Genomic DNA, 25,491 nt, shown 5'->3' with positions numbered 1-25,491 from the left:
CTGAGACCAGTGCACAGATAAAGGCCAATATCTGCTTGGGTACTTGCCAGTCACGCAAAATTAAGTCAAGGTCTTGTATTGGACTTGAAATCTAGTATTTTTTGTAAGATAATTTATTGTTGGTTGGGTGGATAATTTTTGGTTGTGTATCTTAAATAAATGTTGGTTGTACTAACAAGACATCTACTCGCAGTTATTTGTCCACCGTATAATGGTTAAAACAGGCTGTGTGGCAGACACAGCAATACTTAGCAACCCAGCTGCTAGAGTCCTCTGCTGTAAAGGATTTCACGATTCACCCTCTCTGAGAAGGAATTTGTCTCATCTCTGTTTTAAATGGATGACCCCTTAATCTAAGATTATGTTCTCTAGTCAGAGACTTTCTCACAAGAGGAAACATCTGCTCAGCATCTAACCTGTCAAGCCCCTTGAGAATCCTGTATCATTAAATAAGGTTGCCTCTCATTCTTCTAAATGAATACAGGCCCAACCTACTCAACCTCTCATCATAACAAAATTCCTCTGTACCCGGGATCAACCTAGTGAACCTTCTCTCGACTATCTCCAATGCCAGTATATATTTCTTAGGATAAGGGAATCAAAACTGTTCACAGTATTCCAGGTGTGGTCTTATATAGTTTTTATCAAGACTTTCCTACTTTTGTACTCCATTCCCTTTGAAATAATGGCCAACATTCCATTTGCCTTCCCTGGTACCTGCTGAACTTGCTTGCTAGCTTTTGTGATATATGCACAAGGACCCCAAATCCCGCTGTGCTGTAGTTTTCTATCATCTTTCTCCATTTAAATAATATGCAGTTTCTTTATTCTTCTTACCAAAGTGCATAACTTCATATTTCCCTAAATTATATTCCTTCTGCCAAGTTTTTGCTCACTCACTTAACCTATCTATATCCCTCTGTAGACTCTAGAGCAGGATTTGCAAGCAAGCTGATAGTGCCCAAGGGACAACCCCCTTATCGCCAACCTCCCAAGGGGGCCTCAATGGCCTCTCTTCCCTGCAAACAGGGTCACGCCGTCTATTCCTCATTAGTGGGCCTCTTTAAGGTCAAACCAAATAAACAAACTTAAATTAAATTAGGACAAAGTAAGTGGGGCAGCTCCCCAAAAGGAGGGGGAACAGCCCAAACAAAAACAAAATACAAAGGAAACTTAAAAATGTCAAATTAAAATGTGATTATTAGGATCAATAATGCACCCCAGCCCCTGCGGTGCCCAACGGGCGTGGAAACTGTCAACTGCTGTTCCTCATTAGTGGGGATCAGCAGTAAATACTGCTGGACAGAATTGCTGGTGGGGAAGTGTTAGGAATGGGTTAACATACCTTCCAATTAACTCCTAGTTTGATGTCAATTACTCAGTAGACATCACTGATAGATATAGGGGCTACAGGTGGCACTAGGTGCCTGCCCCTCTACCGCACCTACATTCACGGCCAGGTGTCTCTGGAGAGGGATGTCCACGGGCGCAGTTGACACCTTCCGTGCCTGCTGGGCACCGCAGGCGTTGGAGTGTGTTATAGACCCTGATAATCACATTTCTATTTAATATTTTAAGTTTCCTTTGGACTTTGGTTTCTGTTTGGGCCGTCCCCCCCTTCCTTTTTGGGGGGCTGCCCCTCTTAATTTGTCCCTAAGTTAATTTGAGTTTGTTTACTCATTGGGTTGTCAAAAGAACTACAGGTGGCACTAGGGATTGATGGAAAATTGTATTGTGGAGTTAAATCACAGAAATAAAGGTAGCTTATGAAGGAGCTGAACTTGTGTCTCCTTTACTGAATTGCAACCTAGAGATTCATGCAGCGGTAGCAGAGAATGGCTGTTGGTACTAAGTAAAGGACAAGTTATGACTTTTTTGAGGAGAAAAGTAGGGAAAAGACTTTGCTCAAATTCCAATCAACTAAAGAGTGAATGGGGGACAACAAAATGACTGAACCTAGAGTGTAAGTGTAAGGATATGACTATCCACCATTATTTTCAGAAACTGAACCTTCTGACCTATAGGGAAGTAAATTCATCATTCGGACTAAGGTAACTGCTTTGAGTAAAAGAAAACAAGGAATGGCCTTGGCTCTTTCTTTACCACTTAGAAGTGAAATTAGATGAAAAGTATTTTCTGAGTTGGAACATTTGGACTTTGAGGAAAGTCTGGATAACTTTTTAACCTTTATGGATAAGATTTACCAAAAGGATGACCTATTGAAGCTTCGTACAAAATTGATTTTAGTTTTTGGAAATCAGAAGACATTTTTATTGGATGGAATTGAACAGACTATATATAAGTCTGCAAAAGCACTATCTGGAAATTCTGCAGTCTGTGTTGGCATTTAAGTTATTGGACTGTACTAACATTACAAACATGGATAGGCTCCTGATTTTTGACAGGAGTTAAATTTGCGGACAAAGATACCTTATGATCAAATATTAGAAGGCTTTTTAAAAAAATTCTTTTAGAGAAACATTCTATACCCATGGTTTTTATGACATAAATGGGTCCATCAGTGGTAAAACAGACAGTTAACAGGATGGCAAAATCGTACAGACACAAGTCAGCCGTAGGAATATAGCAGAAGATCAGGACCCAGAAATTACGAGGACACAAACCCCTTTTAATGTCTGTAACTGAAGAAAGGATATGGAGAGGGGTAACAGAAAAACAAACCCCAGAAATGCCCAGGATATGATTGATTGGTGTTTTTGGAATGACTCTAAATTTCATTATGCTTTCAACTGCTCAGAATGATCAAATAATGTTTGAAGCTACACAAGGCGGGGAAGAATCAGAAGAGGAAAGAAATAGTGACCAAAAAGCTTCACTCCTGCAATGAAAGTTTTGGTTGCAGAGTCATTTTAATTGTGTCGTATTGGACAGTGGTTGTATGTCTACTATGTGGAATTGACTGGTTAAAATGTTACCTGGGCTCTTTAAATGTTGAAAATTGGAACAAGGTTAAAAAATTTGAAAGTTCCACAGATTTCAGGTTTGGGGATTATAATACCCTGAAATCACTGAAGAGTGGTGATCCCTTGCAATATTGTTGGGGTGAATTATTTCATCAACACAGATGTGTTAAGTGAGATACCTTTGGCTCTGAGGAGACCATTGATGAAGAAAGCACACATGAAACTGCATATGGAAAATGATAAGGCAACTGTTTTTGGAAAAATGGTGGACTTGCAAGTTACACAGTTGGGACACTATTGTAGCCAATGACAAATAATTTCAGGTAAGGAAGTGTTATTACAGCCAGAAATGGGACTTTAGCTGATAAAGCTCATTGTGTTGTGGCTGCATCAGCAACTTGCACATTCATCTCCTCGGTGGTTGCAAAATTTATTAAAGGATGCAGGTTTAAAAGATGAAGACTACACTAATCTAATAGAACAAATCAATGAATGATGTGAGATTTGTAGGAAGCACAGAAGGACACCACCACAACCAACTCTACCTTTGGCCAGAGATTTTAATGACATTGTGACTATGGAGCTTAAGATCTGGGAAAAAGCAAACAATGTATTCATTTTGCACTTTGTAGATACAGTGACCAGATTTAGTCAATCAACTGTTGTACGTAGTAAAGAAAAGAGTAACCTTGGATCAGATTGTGGAAAATGGTGGGACAGCAATGGGTCCACCAGCAAAGTTCCTTTATAGACAATGGAAAGGAATTTGCTAACAATGAGTTTAGAAGTATGTGTGAAATAATGACTGTTGCTGCAGAAAGGCTGTTTGGTAATGCGGTGTGTGAGAAACCACGCTGTAATAGATGAGATGCTCTGGAAAATTTTGGCAGATGGGCCAAATTGGACGTTAAATTCAGCCTTAGCATGGGTGGTACATGCAAAGAATTTGTTGCAGATGGTTGGGGGCTTTTGTCCATATCAATTGGTATTTGGTCGAAATTCTAAAATTCTGTCCATTTTGAATGACCTGCCTCCAGCTTGGGAAAGGAGTACAACCAGCTCTGCCTTTGCTGAGCATTTAAATGCATTGCATATAAGTAGAGCATTTTTAGAAACGGAAGTCTCAAAGAATTTGCAGAACTTTAAAGCACAATGTATGGCCATCAAACACCATTTTTCAGCAAAGAGGCATAGCTTTCTGAGACAATTTTCATAAATGGAAAGGCCCAAGGAAGGTGATAGGCATAGATGTCAAAATGATTGTTTTCCAACAAGGTAATCAGGCTATTAGGGTACATTCAGGATAATGGGTACAGATTACAAACTTACAAATTTAGGAAAAGCAGACAAATATGATGAGGAAGCAGGATCATCTGATATTCATGTGTCACAGAATTATGAGAACCAGTTACCTGAAATACAGGGTATCTGTAGAGGGATACAATACTTCTGAACTAGAACAGGCCATTTTTTCTAAAAGACAATTGTCAAAGGTTGGGACAAAAGTGACTGACTTGCCTGAAGGGTGAGTGGGAGTTCTATTCACAAAATGGGCATATAAAGACACAAGCTCAATTTATAAAATATTTTTTGTGAATTGAGTTTGTGTTTTTATATGCCCTGTTTGTGAATAGAACTTCCACTCACCTAATGAAGGGACAGTGCTCCGAAAGCTAGTGCATTTCGCTACCAAATAAACCTGTTGGACTTTAACCCAGTGTTGTGAGACTCCTTACTGTGTTTACCCCAGTCCAGTGCCGGCATCTCCACATCTTTCCAGTCAATGGAAGGATGCAACTGTCATTAGTAAAGTAGGGAAGGCCACAGGCTGTCAGGATCATGGATTGGGAACGCGAAGTTCAAAAATGGAGGGCACAGAAATGTAGTGCCAGTTCAGATAATAAGTCCAATAGTGAACATGATCATAGGAAGAGATCACAAACAATTGAAAGAACATCCCACAACAGGAGGGAAAAATCAAGCAGTGAACGTACAGAATGAGATACGAGATGAGATAGCTTGGCAAGGTTTTGGAATATGAGTAAGATTACAACTGCTATGAGGAGTAGAAGCCCACATGCTCATGAAATTTTGGTAGCCTCCAATAAATTAAATGGAAAAGTTATAAAAGATGCTAAAGTGCACAGTTGGAGTGAATTTGACGTATACACACAAGTACCAGATAGGGGATAAAGAGCTCTCTCAAATGGATTTGCAAGGAAAAGGTGCTTCCTGGTGGAACTTATAAGGCAGACGCCAGGCTTGTGGCAAGAGGTTCTGAAGAAAACTTAGAAGATCAGGATTTAAGGGTGGATTCACCTACAGCAGGAAAGGTTAAAGATCTTATTGGCTTTTAGTTACAAGATGTGGAGATGCCGGCGTTGGACTGGGGTAAACACAGTAAGAAGTCTGACAACACCAGATTTAAGTCCAACCGATTTATTTGGAAGTTTACTATCAAATAAATCAGCTGGACTAACCCTGGTGTTGTCAGACTTCTTCCTGTTTTAGTTACAAGGGCATGGGAATGCAAATCTATAGATATAAAAGCTGTCTTTTTGCAGGGCATGTGCTTCAGATATTTTTCTCCATCCTTCTAAAGAGGCAGCTAACACAGAAGGAGTGCTCTGGTAGTTAAATGTGTATAACAGACTAAATGATGTGTCTGGAGTTTGGTATTTTTCAGTAAGGTCAGTTTTGTTAAAATTAGGCTGTTGCCAGTTGAAAGCAGATCCTACAATGTTTTATTGGCACTATGAAGAAAATCTTTCTGTTATCTTTATGATGCATGTTGGGTTTTTTTGTGGGGTGGTAGTAACAAGTTATAGCTATTGTAATTTCTGGGCTGAGGAAGGAATTCAGGGTTGGACGTCAGGCTTCAGGCGCTTCCAAATATATTGGGCTGGAAATCAGACTGAGTCAAGTATCACTTTACATTAGCAATCTCAGAGAGTATCAGCCCAATAGCCATTAGTCGTGGTAGGGTTTCACAAAAGGATGCGGTGGTTTCAAAGACAGAAAAAGAGGAACTCAAGTTTGATTGAGCAACTGAATTGGCTAGGTAGACAGACCAGACTGGACATTAGTTTTGATGTCCTAGCATTGAGTACAATAATGAACCTATGGCGGAAGACATAATGAGAGCAAACAAAATTGTTGGCCAAACTAAAGTGTTTTGAGGTTCCTGTTTTTGGGTGATCTTAGGCACTTAACTTGTAGTTTATAGTGATACGTCCTATGCCAATTTGTGTGATGGGATTTCAAGTGCAGGAGGTTTTATATATTTCTTTTGGGGAAAAATGTTGCCCCCTTATGTGGGAAATAAAGTAAGGAGAGTGGTTAAAAAGCACATTGGCTGCCGAGACACTAAGCCTTGTAGAGGCATTGGATATGGCCTCCATATTCCGGATATTAATGGAAATTTTGGGGTTAGGAGGTTTGGGTAAAATAGCCATCGAGTGTCACATTGACAATAAATCCATTTGGGAGAATGTGCATGCCACAAAGTGTAAATGAGAAAATGTTGAGGATCCACGTTGTCAGTATTTGCTTTAAGCTGGCTAAGAGGAAATATCAAAAATTAAATGGGTCAATAGTAGCTATCAGTTATCCAATTCTTTACTAAAAGGGGCTAGTTTGAAGAAGCTTTTGGACGTTATTAAAGAAGGCTGTATCTTTCTGTGAATGTATGTTTGTTTATTTTTTATTCAAGAAATGTATTAAAAAGAGAGGGGAAATAGTGTGTTTGGTTTTTTTACTTTGAAAAAATATTTATCAAAATATTTTTTTCTCCAAGGGGAGACTGTTAGGAATGGTTAACAGACTTTCCAATTAAGTCCCTAATTTGATATCAATTATTCAAAGGGGCAACAGGTGGCACTGGGGGTTGATGAAGAATTATATGTGCAGTTGCATCAAAGAAATAAAGGTAGTCCAAGAAAATGCAGAACTTGTATCTTCTTTACCGAACTGCAACCTAGAGGCTCATACATATAATATGCTCCGCACTGGAAATCCAGCATAGAACTGATTACGTCAGAAATCTTTGCCTGGGAGACATGTGGAGACCATGACACCCAGTGGAAAGCCCATGTAACAGTTGCAGCTGATGTCTCCCGGTCTGCTATATTCCAACAGAGAAGCAAGCTGGGAGAACTGCCCCCAGATGTCTTAAATGAAAAATACCCTCCCTCATTTTCACTGTAAATCAAACCTCTGCATATTAAAAAAATTCCAAGGTCATTTGCAAATATATTAACCTGCAATATCACTGCTGAACGTTGCATTTTGTAATTGGTCATAAGTGCTAAGCGATGATGAGAAAATTTCTTTCTCTGACTGCACAAGCTTGGTATTACTCTCTTCGTTCAAACTGCAAAGTACTGCGGCCTGTTCTACCATCTCTGTACTTGATCCATTTTGTTGGTCCTCAGTAGCTGTCTCAGCTCTTTCTCTTGCAGCTTCTTGCTGCTGTTCTGCCAAGGTCTCCTCCTGGATTTTTATTACATCATTCGTAAACTTCTCAATCTTTTGCTGGTTGTTTGCCCTTGAATAACACAGAGTTTCCGCAGACACAATGGACTCTGAAGGAATCTCTTCACCTTTGAATTTAAAAAGATTCAAATGCAGTGTGAAAAACAATAAAAATACGTTTTAAAAACTAAACATTTGAATTAAGGGGGAATATGGAGCACCCTGTTGGTGTCTTATTGTAATACAATACGGCAGCAGGCAATAATCTACATTTATACAGCACCTTTAATGTCATCAAACATTCCATAATGCCTCAAGAGTCTATTCAGACAGATACTGATAGCAGGTCACAGTAGGTTTTAAAGAAAAGAGATAGAGGTTTATAAAGGAAATTCCAGAAGATAAGGCTGAGACAGCTGTCAAAAGTGGAGCATAGGAAATGACTGAAAACACAAGATTTCAGAATTGCAAGGGCAGAGTTTTCAAAGGATGCAGATTAAAGTAGATTACAGATGAGAATATTTTTAATTGATGCAAGTCCAAATAAACTAGCACAAGCCTGAAGGGTTCTTTTATCATATCGCTACACCTTCCCTCATCACTATTCCATGCAGACTCTGGCTTGAGAGTTGAAGACCTACAGATCTGCAGGGCTACATGGCTCTGGCAGTGGAGAGTATTTCATTGTTTGGGATATTGAGTATCTCATTGTTTGGGATATTGGGGGATCTTATAGAGACTTATAAGATAATGAAAGAGCTGGATAGGGTGGAGGTAGAGAGATTCTTCCCGCTCAGAAAGGACAGCAGGACTAGAGGGCACAGCCTCAAGATAAGGGGGGGGGGGGCAGTTTAGAACGGAGTTGAGGAGGACCTTCTTCACTCAAAGGGTGTTAATCTCTGGAATTCTCTGCCCGTTGAAGTGGTGGAGGCAACCTCGCTAAATATATTTAAGTCACGGGTAGATAGGTTTTTGACAGATGAGGGAATTAAGGGTTATGGGGAGAAAGCGGGAAAGTGGAACTGATCCACTTCAGATCAGCCATGATCTTGTTGAATGGCGGGGCAGGCTCGAAGGGCTAGATGGCCTACTCCTGCTCCTATTTCTTATGTTCTTATATTCCTCCAGTCATGGCTAACAGTTTGTTTAGCTGCATCCCCACTTCTGCATAAGGGCCTTGCAGGGGCTGAGAGCAGTCCTGAGCAGATTGAGAGATGCCAAGTGTGCCATATTTTGTTGGCTCCTGGTGACATGGATTCCTCTGCATCATTATTTTTTAAATTCATTTAGGGGATGTCTCCTATTCAAGACATCTCAAATTTAAATGACAGACACTATGTTAACCAATTATTGGTCAACTCTTACGCTGATTCAAAATAAGATTTTGATTAGATTTATTATTGTCACGTATTAATATACAGTGAAAAGTATTGTTTCTTGCACACTATACAGACAAAACATACCATACAAAGGGACAGAAAGGAGAGAGTGCAGAATGTATGTTATAGCCAAAACTAAGATGTAGGAAAAGATCAACTTAATGCAAGGTAAGACCATTCAAAAGTCAGGGAAGCAGGGAAGAAACTGTTCTTGCGTTGGTTGGTATGTGACCTCAGACTTTTGTATCTTTTTCCTGACGGAAGAAGGTGGAAGAGAGAATGTCCGGGGTGGGTTCTGCTGGCTGCTTTTCTGAGTCAGTGGGAAGTAGAGAAGGTGAAAATGAATGGGAGTCTGTTTTCAGTGAATTGGGCTTCATTCACAACCCTTTGTAGTTTTCTGCAGTCTTGGACAGAGCAGGAGCCATACTAAGCTGTGATACAACTAGAAAGAATGCTTTCTATGGTGCATCTGTGAAAGTTGGCAAGTTGTAGCGGACATGCCAGATTTCCTTAGTCTGAGAAAGTAGAGGCATTGGTGGGCTTTCCTAACTATAGCATCGGCATGGAGAGACCAGGACAGCTTATTGGTGATTTGGACACGTAAAAACTTGAAGTTCTCGACCCCATTGATGTACCCTTGGACATGCCCTCCCCTACCCTTCCTAAAGTCGATGACTATCTCCTTTTTGTTGACATTGAGGGAAAGATTATCATCGTCACATCATTTCACCAGATTCTCTATCTCTTTCCTGTGCTGTCTCGTCATTGTTTGAGATCTGACCCATAACAGTAGTGTCATCAGCAAACTTGAAAATAGAGTTGGAGGGGAATTCAGCCACACAGTCAAAGGTGTATAAGAGTATAAGAAGAAGCTGAGGACACAGCCTTGCAGAGCACCGGGATGATCGCGAAAGAGGTCGTGTTGCCTATCTTTACTGACTGTGGTCTGTGGATTAGGAAATCTAGAATCCAGTTGCAGAGAGGGGAAGGTGAACTCCAAGTCACAAAGTTTGGAGATGAGTCTCGTAGAAGTAATGGTGTTGAAGGCTGAGCTGTCGTCTATGATTAGAAGTCAAACATTTGATATGTAAGTGTTCCAGCGTGATGGCATCTGCTATGGATCTGTTGTGGTGATAAGCGAACTGCAGTGATTCAGGCAGTCTGATAGGCAGGAACTGATTTGTGCCATGACTAACCTTTCGAAGCACTTCAGAGCCACCAGATGATAGTCATAACTTCAGAAGTCATTGTCTTAAAGACTAGGACCACATGCATAATTACCCAAAAACAATTGGCTCACTTTTTTTTATTGACAAGTTATAGATCAATTGACTGTTTTCCAACAACTGACCAAGATGGACTTAAGAAGCCATATTGAGAGGGGGGTGTTGTTTTAATAAGTTATCCACATTTCTTTGGAGCCTTCACTTCACATCTTGGTCTAAGGGTGATGAGAAGTCTGTTCAATTGTTAAAGTTTGGCTTTCTCCTCTTCAGGTGGTACGGGGAGGGAGGGGCTGGCCTGGGAATGCTCATGGGTTCTGTGATTGGGCCTTAGGGGTGTCAGGAGGGGCAGCGCTGCGAGGATCCCGGGCTGCTCAGCAAAGTGCAGGCTGACAGTTTGGGCCCGCTGTGCATGCAAACCTTTAGAGAGATTCATGATTGTGATCTCTGCATTGCACAGTGTGGGAGATTCTAGTGTGAACTCCCACTGAAAAAACAATTGTGATTTACACCAGTTTTCCCGTGACTTCAGCACTTAGAACTTTTTTTGAGAGAATTGTCTCCATAGAATCTCAGAGCAGAAGAGGCAATTTGACCATCAAGTCTGCACCGACAGAGTATCTCACCCAGGCCTTCTCCCCTTCCCTATCCCTGTAACCCCACACATCTCCCATGGCTAATCCGTCTAACTTATACATCTTGGGACATTAAGGGGCAATTTAACATGGCCAATCCTGCTAACTTACACATCTTTGTGGAAGGAAACCCATGCAGACACGGGGAGAATGTACAAATTCCAAGCAGTCACCCAAGACTGGAATTGAACCTGGCTTCCTGGTACTGTGGGGCAGCACTTCTAACCACTGTGCCACAGTGAGGTCCCATTTGAAGTGTTCGTTCCTGGCATGTGATTAAGTCTGTAGAACCTGGTGTAATTTAAAATTGGGGAGTATTTGCAAAGAAGTGAACAACATAAATCTTTGTTTAAGTCACAGTTGTAACAAGTCCCCAAACTGCACGCACAGGGCTTGCCCTGGACCCGCAAAACTGGGAAATGGACCCACCCTTGACCCAACTTTGGGAAATGGGCGTGCCCTGGACCCTCATCACTGGGAAATGCGTCTCACCCAGGATCCCCAACACTGGTCAACTGAGATCCCCCTGGATCCCAACACTGGGAAATGGGGCACCCCTGACACTGGGAAACGGGGCCTGCCCTGGATCCTCAACAGTGGATAACGGGGCCCACCTTGGGCCACCGACACTGGGCAACTGAACTTGCTTTGGGCTCCCAACAGTGGGAAACAGGGCTTGCTCTGGGCCCCCAACAGTAGGAAATGAGTCTCTCCCTGGATCCCCAATAAAGTGGGGAGGGGGTGGATAGTTTGGATCATCTGGACCTCCAACATAAAGATTGAGTCTCATCTGAATTAGTGCTCCAACTTTGGAGAGGTGTTTATGTTGACCATAATACAGGATATTAAGTGGGGAAAATTTATATTTAGTATTTAAAGCACTTTCTTTGCAAAGAGAGCAACCAGATAGCGTTGATTTATGGGACAGACACACAATTTCTGCTGGTGTTTCTGGTGGAGTGGTGGATGAGAAGGTAGATGTGCCCATCAAATTGCCTACCAGCTTTGTGTTTTGGGAGTGATGGATTATAGAGGACAGACAAGAAAGCAGAGTCGAGGCCACAACCTGCTTAGCTATGATCTCACTGAATAGTGGAGCAGGCTCAAGAACTAAATGAGCAACTCCTGCTCCAAATTCTTGGCAGCTTGATCCTGGAAGCTCCCTTCCTAACCACAAGCTCCACTAAGGTCTGTGACGTTTTTTCTCATTGAACAATCCCTGGTGTAACTGCCTGGATCACGGCTACGGCACAATGTCTGGACCCAAGTTTCTTTAAGTAGTGGCTGAAGTTATCAAGTGACGAGTAGTGGTGATGATTAGATCAGAGGATCAGGATTGTATATGAATCTCATTCTCACTGTTTGATTCCTCCTGCTATGTGTGAGATAATAATTTAAAAAATGGAGTAAGTATGAGGGATGTTGGCCAATTGAAACTATTGCTGCATTCCACAGCCAGTCTTGCAGGTTGGGCTATTTGGAATTGAATTTAGCTGTGGAAATGCTATCAGCACCATTTCAAGATTTTTATCTAACCTACTGAACGGATTGACTCTGAGCATCAATGTACAGTGCTATCAGAGAGCACATCTTTTCAGTGGTAGGAAAGCAAGTCATTGGAATAGGTCCTGGGGCTTTACAAAATGAGGCAGTGAGAGATTGCATAGATGGGAGACAATTAATAGGAATTTGGAGCTGTCAGCATATTGCACATGATGTTTTAAATATTCGTGAAAGAACAGAATCTCGGTGTCCTAATTGATGTTATGCATTCCTGCTGTGCTGTAGAAACATCAGTTAGCACCCCTATGGTTTAACTGTTTTGATGCACGGAGCATAAGAGAGGAAAATGTGCATCTCCTTTAAAGATGCTCAAATGACAGCAACTCAGCTTCTACCTCTTTCTTCCATTTTTTGGAGTCTACTTTTCTCTTTAGCTTTCCTCTCGATTGCTGACAGAGCATCAAGACTGTCCTGGATCTTCCTCCGCTCACTCGTTTCCCACTGCATTCGCTCTTTCTTCTCAGCTTTCCAACCTCCTCGAGCCCAAGCCTCTGCACATGCTCTGTCAGACAAAATGGCAGAATGATGTTACAGCTTAAAGGAGGCCATTTGACCCATCAAGTGGAATTTTCCACCTGCTTTTGCATGATCCACCTACCACAGTATGGGGTGGGGCAGGGGGCGCTGGGGGGAAGAGAGAGAGAGAGAGGGGGAGGGAGCGGAAAGAGAGACAGGAAAATTCCGGTCACCACGTCTGCACTGGCTCTCTAAATCAACATCATACTTAGTACCATTGCCCTGCACATTATTTCTATTCAAAGTCTAATATGCTCTTGAATGCCTCAATTGAACATGCCTCCATCACACTTCCAGGTAGTACATCCCCATTCCCAAACCACTCACTGAGTTTTTTCATCATCACATTTGCTTCTTTACAAATCAGTTTAAATCTGTGCCCTCTCATTCGCAATCCTTTTCCAAGTGGGAACAGTTTCTCCCAATCTACTCTGTCCAGTCTCCTCCTGATTTTGAACATTTCTATCAAATTCCCTCTTAGTCACCTTCTCTCCAAGGAGAACTGTCCCAATCTTTCCAATCTATCCTCACAATTGATGTTTCTCATCCCTGGAACATTTTTTATACACCTCTTCTGCACTCTCTCCAATGTGTTCACATCCTTCCTCTGTGGTGCCCAAACAGTACACAATAGTGTCTTGTACAAGTTCAGCATGATCTCCTTGCTCTTATACTCGAAGCTCCACTTGTCCTACCACCTTCAATGATCTATGCGCATATACACCCATATTACCAACTGATGGGAATATTTAGATTCTCTAATCCTGTTGAGACCAAGGTGAAGAAAAACCTGGGTATACAGTCAAACTAAATAAACTAGAGACTGAAACGATGATGAGATGTTTATAGGTGAAAGTTCCTGACACTGGTTGGCAGTGCCATTCAGGGTCCACTTACTGAGGTAAAGAGCCAGCTTTTGGTTTGTATCAGCCTTTCGGCAAACCCCTTGCAACCTTCTTGTGGGCCCCGAGGGGACTGCAGATCCCTGGTTGAGAAGCCCTTACATAAAAAGTGTTGCCAACCTGCATTACACAAGCCCGAAAGAAAGACTTGAGATTTTTAAAATAAAAATGATTAAAGGAAAGACTAGAATTTTTTATTCATTCGAGGGAATATTAGCTTCAATGGTTAGGGCAGCATTTTTGCCCACCCCTAATCGCACATAGGAAGGTGGTAGTGAACTGCCTTTTTGATCTGCTGAAGTCATCCAGTTGTGGGTACATCCAGTGCTGGGAGGGAGTTCCAGAATTTTGATCCAGTAACAATGAAAGAATGGCAATATATTTCCAAGTCAGGATGGAGAGTGGCTTGTAAATTAACTTTCAGGTGATGGTGTTTCCATGAGTCTGCTGCCCTTGTCCTTCTAGATGGTAGTGGTTGTGGATTTAGAAGATGCTGTTGATGAAGCCTTGGTGAGTTCCTACGATGCATTTTATGGATGCCAATGTGCATTAGTGAGGGATGATGTGTCAGTTAAACAGGCTGCTTTGTCCTGGATGGTGTTGAGCTTCTTGAGTGTTGTTGGAGCTGCATTCATCCAGACAAGTGGAGAATACTCCATTACACTCCTGACTTGTACCTTGTAGAAGATGGACAGGCTTTGGAGAGTCAGGAGGTGAGTTACTCGCCACAAGACTCCTAGCCTCTGACCTGCTCTAGTACCCACAGCATTTATATGGTTAGTCGAGTTCAGTGTCTGGTCAATGATAACCCCAGGATGTTGTTAGTGAGGGATTCAGTGATATTAATGCCATTGAATGTCATGGGATGGTCATTGCCTGGCACTTGTGAGGCGCAAGTGTTACTGGTCACTTGTCAGCCCAAGCCTGAATATTGTCCAGGTCTTGTTGCATTTGGACATGGACTGCTTCACATTCTGAGGAGTTGTGAATGGTACTGAACATTGTGTAGTCATCAGTGAATATCCCCACTTCTGACCTTATGATGGAAGGAAGAGACATTGATGTAACAACTGAAGATGATTGGGAGAGAACGCTACCCTGAGGAATGCCTGCAATGATGTCCTGGAGCTGAGGTGATTGACCTCCAATCACTACAAACATCTTCCTTGATGCCAGGTAAGACACCAGCTAGTTTTTCCCCAATTCTCCTTGACTCTAGTTTTGCTGGAGCTCCTTGATGCCACCCTTAGTGGAATATAGTGTACTATTAAAGATGTAATCCTGCACACAATAGTGGTATTATATTTAGTGGTAAGTAACAGGATATGGAGAGTGAGTAGGAGTTTGTTTAGGCTAGGTAGGATTACAAAATATGGGAGTTTTGATTATTCTGGTGGGATATTGTTTTAGGAGAGCAAGGAGAATGGGAGTATACTGCATGGAACATTAAAGGACATAGGATCTAAACACAACAGGATCTAAGTGTACGACTGAATGAGTGGGATTGAGTTGGGTTTAATACTAAGGGATATGAAAATCCCTATTTGACTCTGCCCCCAGCCTTACGGCCAGCCCCAATCACCTCCTCATTCCTGGCAGCAAGGTAGAACGGTGATTAGCACTACTGCCTTACAGCCTCAGGGATCTGAGTTCAATTCCTGGCTTGGGTCACTGTCTGTGTGGAGTTTGCACATTATCCCCTGTGCCTGCGTGCGTTTCTTCCATGTGTTCTGGTTTCAAACAAAGAACAGAATAGCACAGGAGCAGGCCCTTTGGTTCTCCAAGCCTATGCCAATCATGTTTGCCTATCTAGACCAACCGCTTGTGTCCCTCTATTCCTTGTCTGTTCATGTGTCTATCCAGATAAGTCTTAAATGCCGCTAATGTATCTGCCTCAACTACGTCATGTGGCAATGCACTCAAGGCCACTACCACCCTTTGTAAAAATAAAAAATCCCCTGCACGTCTCCACTGAACCTTTCCCCCCTTGACTTGAGCTTCTGCCCCCTTTAATTGTTATTTCTGCTCTGGTAAAAAGCTAATAATTGTTCACCCTATCTATATCTCAATTTTATGAACTTCCATCAGGTTGCCCCTCAGCCTCCAGCTTTCCAGGGAGAACAATCCCAGTTTACTCAATCTCTCCTCATAGCTAATACCCTCCACATCAGGCAACATCCTGGTAAACCTTTTCTGTACTTTCTCCAAAGCCTCCACCAACCTGCTGGTAGTGACCAGAATTGGACATAGTCTTCCAAATGTGGCTTAACCAACGTTTTACATAACTGTAAAAATTTGCCAACTTTTGCCCTGTCCGATGAAGGCAAGATGCCATACGCTTTCTTCACCACCTTTTCCACATGTCCTACCACTTAAGAATCTGTGAACCTGCACGCATAGATCTGTGTGTCTAGGCTCCTGATGGTTCTGCCATTTATTTTAGAGCTCCCACCTGAATCGGTTCTACCAGAAATGCATCACCTCGCATCTGTCCGGATTAAATTCCATCTGCCATCTTTCCCCCCAATTTTCCCGTCTATAATGTGCTGTATTCTCTGACAATCTTCATCACTATCTGCAACTCTGCCAACGTTAGTATCATCCACAAACTTGCTAATCATTCCAGCCACATTATCTTCCAAGTCATTTATATACGTTATATATATTACAAACAGAAGTCCCAGCATTGATTCCTGTGGAACACCACTAGTGTTCATGCAGAAAAATACCCTTCCATTGCTACCCTCTGTCTTCTATGGCAAACATGATGTGGAGATGCTTGAGTTGTACAGGGTAAACACAGTAAGAGGTCTCACAACATCAGGTTAAAGTCCAACCTCCAAAAGTTGGACTTTAACCTGGTGTTGAGACTTCTTTCCACAGCAAAACCAGTTCTGAATCCATCGGATGGAGAAAGCTAGCATGAGGAGACATGGCTTTAAATTAAGGGGGGGTAGTTATAGGACGGATGTCAGGGGTAGGTTCTTTACCCAGAGGGTGGTGAGGGATTGGAATGCCCTGCCTGCTGCAGTTGTAAATGCGCCTAGTTTGGGGGCGTTTAAGAGATCCGTGGATAGGTTTATGGATGAAAAGGGATTGGTTTAGGTTAGAGGGTCATTGTTTTTTTTTAACAGGTCGGCGCAACATCGTGGGCCGAAGGGCCTGTTCTGCGCTGTAATGTTCTATGTTCTATCTAGCTAGTTTACCTTTGATCCAGTGTGATTTAATCTTTTGCACCAGCCTGCCATGAGGGAATCTTGTCAAATGCTTTACTAAAGTCTATGTAGACAGCACCCACAGCCCTTCCTTCAATTTTTTTGTCACCTCTCAAAAAACTCAACTAAATTAGTGAGACATGATCTCCCTCATACTAAACCATGCTGTCTGTCACTAATAAGACCATTCATTTCCAAATGTGAAGAGATCCTATCTTTAAGAATCTTCAGAAATTTAAGTATCACTCTCATCAAGCTCACTGGCCTATAATTATTCAGGTTATCCTTGCTACCCTTCTTAAATAATGGGACATCATTGGCTATCCTCTGGGAACTCACCTGTGGCCAATGGGGAAACAAAAACTTCAGTTAGAAGTCCAGCAATTTCACCTCTTGTCTCCCTCAGTAATCTGGGATAGATGCTATCTGGCCCTGGGGATTTTTCTCTCAATGCTTTTTAATTTAATTTTAATTAGGTGATAAACACACCCTCGTAATGATGACTTGTTCTAAAGGGTTTGCATATCCCTCAGACACCATCAATCAATGTTTTCCTCTCCTTTGTGAATACTGATGCAAAATACACATTAGGGATCTCACCCAATTCCTTTGTTTCTACACAATTTCCCTCCGTGGACCAACTTTCTAGCTACCCTCTTGTTCCTAATGCATGTATAAAATGCCTTGGGATTCTTTTCCATGGGTACCTAAAAGCTTGCAGAAATGGGTCACTGTTTGCCACGTTCTGTCCCACTGCAACTTTGATAACCTGGTTGGGCTCATTCCTGAGAACTAGGTCCAGTATAGCCCCCTTGCTTATTGGACTATCCACATTGTTTCAAAAGTCTTCCTAGACACATTTAACACATTCCTCCTAGCCCTAACAGGTTTCCAGGCACTATGAGGAAATTTAAAGTCTCCCACTACAACAAGCTCATTTTTACACCTGTTCAGAATCTGCTTACATATCCGTTCAACTTCCCGTCAGCTGTTGGGAGGCCTGTAGTACACCCACATCACAGTGACTGCCCCCTTCCTGTTTCTGCATTCTACCCGCAGTGTGTCATTACATGATTCCTCCAAGTTGTCTTCCCTCTGTACAGCTATAATATGGGCAGGGGAGGAGAAGGGTAAGTGGGGCGAGGAGGGTAAGGGGGCGAGGAGGGTAAGGGGGCGAGGAGGGTAAGGGGGCGAGGAGGGTAAGGGGGCGAGGAGGGTAAGGGGGGGGAGAGGGGAGGTGGGGGAAGGGGAGGGGGTGGGGGGAGTGGAGGGGAGGTGGGGGGAAGGGAGGGGTAGGGGACTTGGGGTGGTGAGAGGAAGGGGGTGGGGAGAAGAGAGATGGGCAGGAGAACGGGGAAGGGGGCGGGGGGGCACTCTGTACAGCTACGATTAGCAGGCCAGGGATGGTAGTCTCTGGGCCCACTAGTGTCTCCCCACATGCCGGGAGATTTTTCCACCAGCGAGGTTTACAACTGCTCCCTGGCAATGGGGAACAGGTGTTCTCATCCTGCTAGTGGGGACAGAGACCATTGAGGCACCCAGGAGGTCGGGGGCAACCTGGCATCGTCCACCAGGCAGTGCCAAGAGCAAACAGCCAGAGGGGATGGGGCATACTGGAGGTCAGTGGTGGGGGATCTGCAACAGGATTGGTGGGGGAGGGAGTGAGGTGGGCAATCACGGCTAGCCAGTGATCAGTGTTTGAGTCTCAGTTGTAGTTCAGTAATGGAGATGAGAATGCAGACTGTTCTTAAACTACCTTTATTTCTATTATCCAATTCCACACACAACTCTCCTTCAACACCCAGTGCCACCTATAGCCCCTTTATATATCAGTAACTTCTATTGAACAATGTACATCAAATTAGGGCTTAATTAGAATGTCTGTTAACCCATTCCTAACAGTCTCCCCTTCCTTGTCGAAAAAATATTTTGAATATTGCTTTCCATACAAAAAAAACACTATTTCCTCCTTTTAAACAATTATTAAATACATGCTTCTTTAATTTCCAAAAGTTTCTTCGAGTGAGCCCCTCTCTTAATAAAGCAATCAGATAACTGATAGCTACAATTGACCCATTTACTTTTTGATATAGGCTGGGCGAATGGGCCAGGAAATGGCAAATGGAATTTAATGTTGGCAAGTGTGAGGTGGTCCACTTTGGTAGGAAGAATGGTAGGAAGGACTATTACTTACGTGGCGAAAAACTGCAGCAGGCGACGGTGCAGAGGGACCTCGGGGTCCTTGTGCATGAGTCGCAAAAACCCAGCTTGCAGGTGCAGCAGGTGGTCAGGAAGGCGAATGGGATGCTGGCCTTCATAGCGAGGGGGATTGAATATAAAAGTAGGGAGGTCTTGCTGCAGCTGTATAGGGCATTGGTGAGACCGCAGCTGGAGTACTGTGTGCAGTTTTGGGCGCCGCACCTGCACAAGGATATTTTGGCCCTGGAGGGAGTGCAGAGGAGGTTTACTAGGCTGATACCGGAGTTGAGGGGATTGAGCTATGAGGAGAGGCTGAATAAACTAGGCTTGTACTCGTTAGAGTTTAGAAGAATGAGGGGAGATCTCATTGAGACGTATAAGATGATGAATGGGATGGATAGGATAGAGGTGGAGAGACTCTTCCCGCTCAAAAAAGACAGTAGGACTAGGGGGCACAGCCTCAAGATAAAGGGGAGGCGGTTTAGAACGGAGTTGAGGAGGAACTTCTTCACTCAAAGGGTGGTGAATCTCTGGAATTCTCTGCCCGTTGAAGTGGTGGAGGCTGCCTCGCTAAATATTTTTAAGAAGCGGGTTGATGGGTTCTTGATAAGAGAGGGGATTAAGGGTTATGGGGAGAGGGCGGGAAAGTGGAACTGAGCCACAACAGATCAGCCATGATCTTATTGAATGGCGGGGCAGGCTCGAAGGGCTAGATGGCCTACTCCTGCTCCTATTTCTTATGTTCTTATGTTCTTATACTTCTCCTTTGTCCAGCATCTGCTTTAAGGTGGCTATGTCGATCCTCAATCTTTCTCATTTACACTTTTTGTGGAGTACACATTTTCCCACAGGGATTTATTGTCAATGTGACACTCAATGGTATTTTACCTGAATCCCATGACCCCAAAATTTGTTAATATCTGGGATATATAAAAGGCCATATCCACTGTCCCTGCAAGGTTTAGTGTCTCGGCGGCCAATGTGCTTTTTACCACTCTTTGTTTTCCACACAAGGGAGCAACATTTTCCATTTTCCCCCAAAAGAAATGTTATAAAATCTCCCGCGCTTGAGATCCCATCGGATAAATTGGCATAGGATGCGTCACTATAAACTGAGTTTTAGGTTTTGTGAAGGGGTGATCATGTCTCACTAACTTTACTGAGTTTTTCGAGGAAATGACAATAATTATTGAGGGTAGGGCAGTGGATGTTGTCTACATGGATTTCAGTAAGGCCTTTGACAAGGTCTCTCATGGCAGACTGGTGCAGAAGGTGAAATTGCTTGGAATCAGAGGTGGGATGGCAAGGTGGATACAGAACTGGCTCGGTCATAGGAGACAAAGGGTAGCAGTGGAAGAGTGTGTTTCTGGATGGAGGGCTGTGAAAGTGCCGTTCCTCAAGGATCAGTGCTGGGACATTTGCTGTGTGTATATATAAATGATTTGGAGGAAAATGTAACTGGTTTAATTAGTAGTTTTGCGGACGATGCAAAGGTTGGTGGATTTGCAGATAGCGATGAGGACCATCAGAGGATACAGCAGGACATAGACTGGTCGGAGACTGGGGCGGAGAGATGGCAGATGGAGTTTAATCCAGACAAATGTGAGGTAATGCATTTTGGAAGGTCTAATACAGATGGGAAATGTATAGTAAATGGCAGAATGCTTAAGAGTATCGATAGAGGGATCTGGGTGTACAGGTACACAGGTCACAAAGTGGTAACACATATGGAGAAGGTAGTCAAGGTGGCATACAGCATGTTTGCCCTCATTGGCTAGGGCATTGACTTTAAAAATTGGCAAGGTCATGTTGCAGCTTTATAGAACCTTAGGCTGCATTTGGAATATAGTGCTCAATTCTGGTCCCCACACTACCAGAAGGATGTGGAAGCTTTGGAGAGGGTACAGAAAAGATTTACCAGGATGTTGCCTGGTATGGAGAGCATTTGTTATGAGGAGAGATTGGAGAAACTTGGTTTGTTCTCACTGGAATGACTGAGGTTGAGGGGCAACCTGATAGAAGTCTACCAGATTGAGGGGCATGGACAGAGTAGATCGTGAGAAGCTTTTTCCCAGGGTGGAAGAGTCAATTACTAAGAGGCATAGGTTTAAGGTGCGAGGGGCAATGTTTAAAGGAGATGTACGAAGCAAGTTCTTTTCATACTGAGGGTGATAGGTGCCTGGAACTCGCTGCCAGGGGAGGTAGTGGGAGCCGATTACAAGTGAGTTTTAAGAGGCGTCTGGACAAATACATGAATAGGGGATGGGAATAGAGGGATACAGTCCTGGAAGGGTAGGAGGTTTTAGTTCAGTCGGGCAGCACGGTCGGTGCAGGCTTGGAGGGTCGAAGGGCCTGTTCCTGTGCTGTAAGTTTCTTTGTACCTAAGGTCACCCAAAAACAGGAACCTCAAAACACACTCCTGCACTTTTAGTTTGGTCAATCTTTTGTTTGCTCTCATTATGTTTTCCACGTAGGATTATTAATTTTTGTACTCAACTCTAGGACCTCAAAACTAATGGCCAGTCGGGTCTGTCTACGTAGCCAGTTCAGTTGCCCAATCAAACTTCAGAGTTCCTCTTTTTCCATCTTAGAAACAACTGCATCCTTTTGTGAAGCCCTGCCACAACCAATTGCTATTGGGCCGATACTCTCCAAGTAAGATTGCTAACATAAAGTGACACCTGACTCAGTCTGTCCTATTTCAAAGAACAAAGAAGAACAAAAACAGCCCGGGAAACAGGCCCTTCGGCCCGAGCCCGCGCCGCCATCTCAGCACCACCAGTCCCCCTCTCCACCCACGACCCTTGTCTAATGTTTTATGGCCATCCAGATTGAGGGAAACTTATTTAGGGACAAGTTATTACTGCCAATCAGCCTAACAGCACATCTTTGGGGTGTGGGAGGAAACCGGAGCACCCAGAGAAAACCCACGCAAGCACGGGGAGAATGCGCAAACTCCCACAGACACCGGCCCAAATCCATGTGTCTGCACAGCAATCAGCGATAGTCACTGAGCTGTCATCTTGCCCAGTATCTGGTCCAGTTTAGGCACACACTAACAGCATGAAGCACTAGGCCAATCTTGAACAACCAAGAGCAGCCCCACTACGACCCATCACGTGTATGCCCCTCGTTGGACACAAGGCGGACCGACTTAAAACCTGTGAATGAAAAGAGAAAAAAAACATTATTATTGTACCATATCCATTTACCTTACCAGGGACACCCCAATGCTAATGACCCTTATTTAAAACAATCCCCTATATCCACCCATCTCCAACCCACTCATGTGCCTGTCTAAGTTACTCTTAAATGACTCTAGCGTGCTTGCCTCCACCACCTTACTTGGCAGAGCATTCCATACTTCCACTACCCTCTGTGTGAAAAACCTCCCTCTAATATCTGTGTTGTACCTCTCCCCCTTCACCTTAAGTCCATGGCCCCTTGTCCTGTGTGTCTCTGTCATAGGAAATAGCTTACTTCTGTTTACTCTATCTATACCCTTCATAATCTTATATACCTCTATTAGATCCCCACTCAGTCGGCGTCTTTCAAGGGAAAAAAGCCCCAATTTCTTCAATCTTTCCTCATACCCCAGTCCTTCCATACCAGGCAACATCCTGGTAAACCTCCTCTGCACTCTCTCCAGAGTCTCCACGTCCTTCCAGTAGTAAGGCGACCAGAACTGGATGCAGTACTCTAAATGCGGCCTAACCAACGTTCTGTACAACTGCAACATTAGACTCCAGTTCTTATATTCTATACCCCTTCCTATAAAGGCTAACATACCATAGGCTTTCTTCACCACACTGTCCACTTGCACTGCTACCTTCAAAGACTTGTGCACTTGCACCCCCAGGTCTCGCTGCGATTCTATACTCCTTATGGGCTTACCCTTTACCATATAACTCCCCCCTACATTATTCCGGCCAAAATGCATCACCTCACATTTATCCGGATTAAACTCCATTTGCCATGTATCTGCCCAATCAACCAGCCTATCAATATCCCGTTGTATTGCCAGACACTACTCCTCAGTGCACGCCAATCCAGCCATCTTGATGTCATCAGCAAATTTGCTGATTACACCACCTACTCCCTCTTCCATATCATTTATATACACTACAAAGCGAAGAGGTCCCAGTACTGAGCCCTGCGGCACACCACTAGTGACAGACCTCCAGCTAGAAAAGGACCCCTCCACTACTACTCTCTGACTCTTTGCAAGCCAGTTCTCTACCCATCTAGATACCTGACCACATATCCCATGAGCTTTAATCTTCTCTACCAATCTACCATGAGGGACTTTGTCAAACGCCTTACTGAAATCAATGGCATCAACGGCTCATCCTTCGTCGACCGTTTTTGTCACCTCCTCAAAGAATTCTACCAGACTCGTAAGGCAAGACTTCCCCTTTACAAAGCCATGCTGTGTATCCTTAATCAGATTGCAACGCTCTAAGTGCACATACATCCTATCCCTAAGAATCCTCTCCATCAACTTGCCTACCACTGACGTTAAACTCACCAGCCTATAGTTACCCGGGCTATCCCTCCTACCCTTTTTAAACAACGGTACCACATTCGCTATCCTCCAGTCCTCTGGGACCTCACCTGTGTCCAAAGAGTCAAAGATTTGCGTCAGAGGCCCAGCAATCTCATCCCTCGCCTCCCTAAGCAGCCGAGGATAAATGCAATCGGGCCCCGGAGATTTATCAGTTTTAATGCCAGCTAAAAGCCCTAATGCTTCTTCCCTCGTAATCGATAGATCTTTCAATTGCTCGACCGCTCCCTCAATGACCGTACCAGACATCAAGCCCCTCTCCTTCGTAAATACCGATGCAAAGTATTCATTCAGGATCTCCCCATTCCCTCTGCCTCTAAGCACAATTCCACAGGACCGATTTTACTCCTAGCCACCCTTTTGTTCCTCCAACGCTCTCTCCGTTCCCAGCTGCTTAGACCTGACATACGCCTCTTGTTTCTTCCTAACCAGGTCTTCTATATCTGTAGTAATCCACGGCTCTCTAATCCTACCTTTCCCATCCTTTCTCCTAACCGGCACATGCCTTTCCTGCACCCATTGCAGTTTTCCCTTGAAAGACTCCCACATGCCCAATGTGGTCTTGCCTTCCAACAGCCTATCCCAGTCTGTATCCCTAAGCTCCTGCCTAATCCGGCTGTATCTAGCCTTCCCCCAATTTAGCACCCTCCCCTTAGGACAGCTCTCATCTTTTTCCATTCGTATCCTAAAGTAGACGGAGTTGTGGTCACTATTAGCCACACGTTAGCCTACCACAGCCTCAACCACCTGACCCGGCTCATTGCCCAGAACTAAATCCAGTATAGCCCCCTCTCTAGTCGGGCTATCTGCATACTGTTGCCAGGATCCTTCCAATACACATCTTACGAATTCCTCCCCGTCCGACCCCCCAGCTCTAGGCACCTTCCAATCCACCCCAGGGAGATTAAAATCTCCCACTACAACAACGCTGTTCTTCCTACACTTATCCAAAATGTCCCTACATATACCCTCTTCCACTGCCCGCGGGCTGTCGGGCGGCCTATAGTACGCTCCTAGCATAGTAATGGCCCCCTTCCTATTCCTCAACTGCACCCACAGAGACTCAATTCCCAACCCCCCCATGTTATCCACCCTCTGCACCGCTGTGATCTGCTCCCTAACTAAGAGTGCCACTGTGATCTGCTCCCTAAGAGCGCCACTCCCCCTCCTCTTTTCAACCCTCCCCTATCACGCCTAAAACACTTATGCCCTGAATATTTAGCTGCCAGTCCTGCCCCTCCTTTAACCACGTCTCTGTCACTGCCACCACATCTAAATTTCTCGCGAACGTCAAGGCCCTAAGTTCATCCGTCTTACCCGTCACACTCCTCGCACTAAAACAGATGCACCGAAGACCCTCAGGCCCTCTCGGATCCTCCTTCTCCTGGGAGATTTTCCTATCATCTAGACTTACCCTGACCTCCAACTCACTCCCACTCCCAGTGCCTGAGCTCTCTCCTCTCCACCCCTCCTCCATATTAGTTTAAACCCTGCCTAAACACTCCAGCCAACCTCCCAGCTAAAATATGTGTACCCTTCCCATTCAAGTGTTCCCTATCCCTCTTATACAAGTGCCCTTCCTTTGCAAAGACTTCCCAATGGTCTACAAAACTAAAACCCTCTGTCCTGCACCAATCCCTCAGCCACGCATTCAGCTGCAGGATCTCATTATTTTTATCCCTGCTATTGCTGGGCACTGGCAGCAGCCCAGAGATCGCCACCCTGGAGGCCCTGCACTTCAGCCTGGCTCCCAACTCCCTGAACTGCCTATGTATTTCCCCTCTACTTTTCCTTCCTACGTCCTTCTCACCTACATGTATAATTACATCCGCCTCGGTCCCTTGGCCCTTCAAGATTCCCTCTACCTTCTCCGACACATCCTGTACCCCTGCTCCAGG

General features: G+C 44.0%; 1 protein-coding gene across 4 annotated transcripts in view; it reads right to left on the bottom strand.

The window, feature by feature from the left end:
* Positions 1-25,491, bottom strand: part of dnaaf1 (dynein axonemal assembly factor 1) — a 188,043-nt gene that overhangs the window by 25,600 nt on the left and 136,952 nt on the right. For all 4 annotated transcript variants that reach the window (XR_013886505.1, XM_080187281.1, XM_080187282.1 and 1 more), the window contains 2 exons: positions 12,533-12,699; positions 7,184-7,525 (listed from right to left, as the gene is read on the bottom strand). Coding sequence is in view for 3 of the 4 variants with exons in the window: in XM_080187281.1 (XP_080043407.1) it covers positions 7,184-7,525; positions 12,533-12,699 (509 nt within the window). In the remaining variant the exon portion in view is untranslated. The remainder of the gene's footprint in view (positions 1-7,183; positions 7,526-12,532; positions 12,700-25,491) is intronic.

The sequence above is a fragment of the Carcharhinus amblyrhynchos genome, chromosome 4 (genome assembly GCF_965287045.1).
Source record: "Carcharhinus amblyrhynchos chromosome 4, sCarAmb.v2.hapA, whole genome shotgun sequence".
Taxonomy (NCBI): domain Eukaryota; kingdom Metazoa; phylum Chordata; class Chondrichthyes; order Carcharhiniformes; family Carcharhinidae; genus Carcharhinus; species Carcharhinus amblyrhynchos.
Note: the sequence above shows the minus strand (reverse complement) of the source record. Positions and strands in the feature narration are given on the sequence as shown.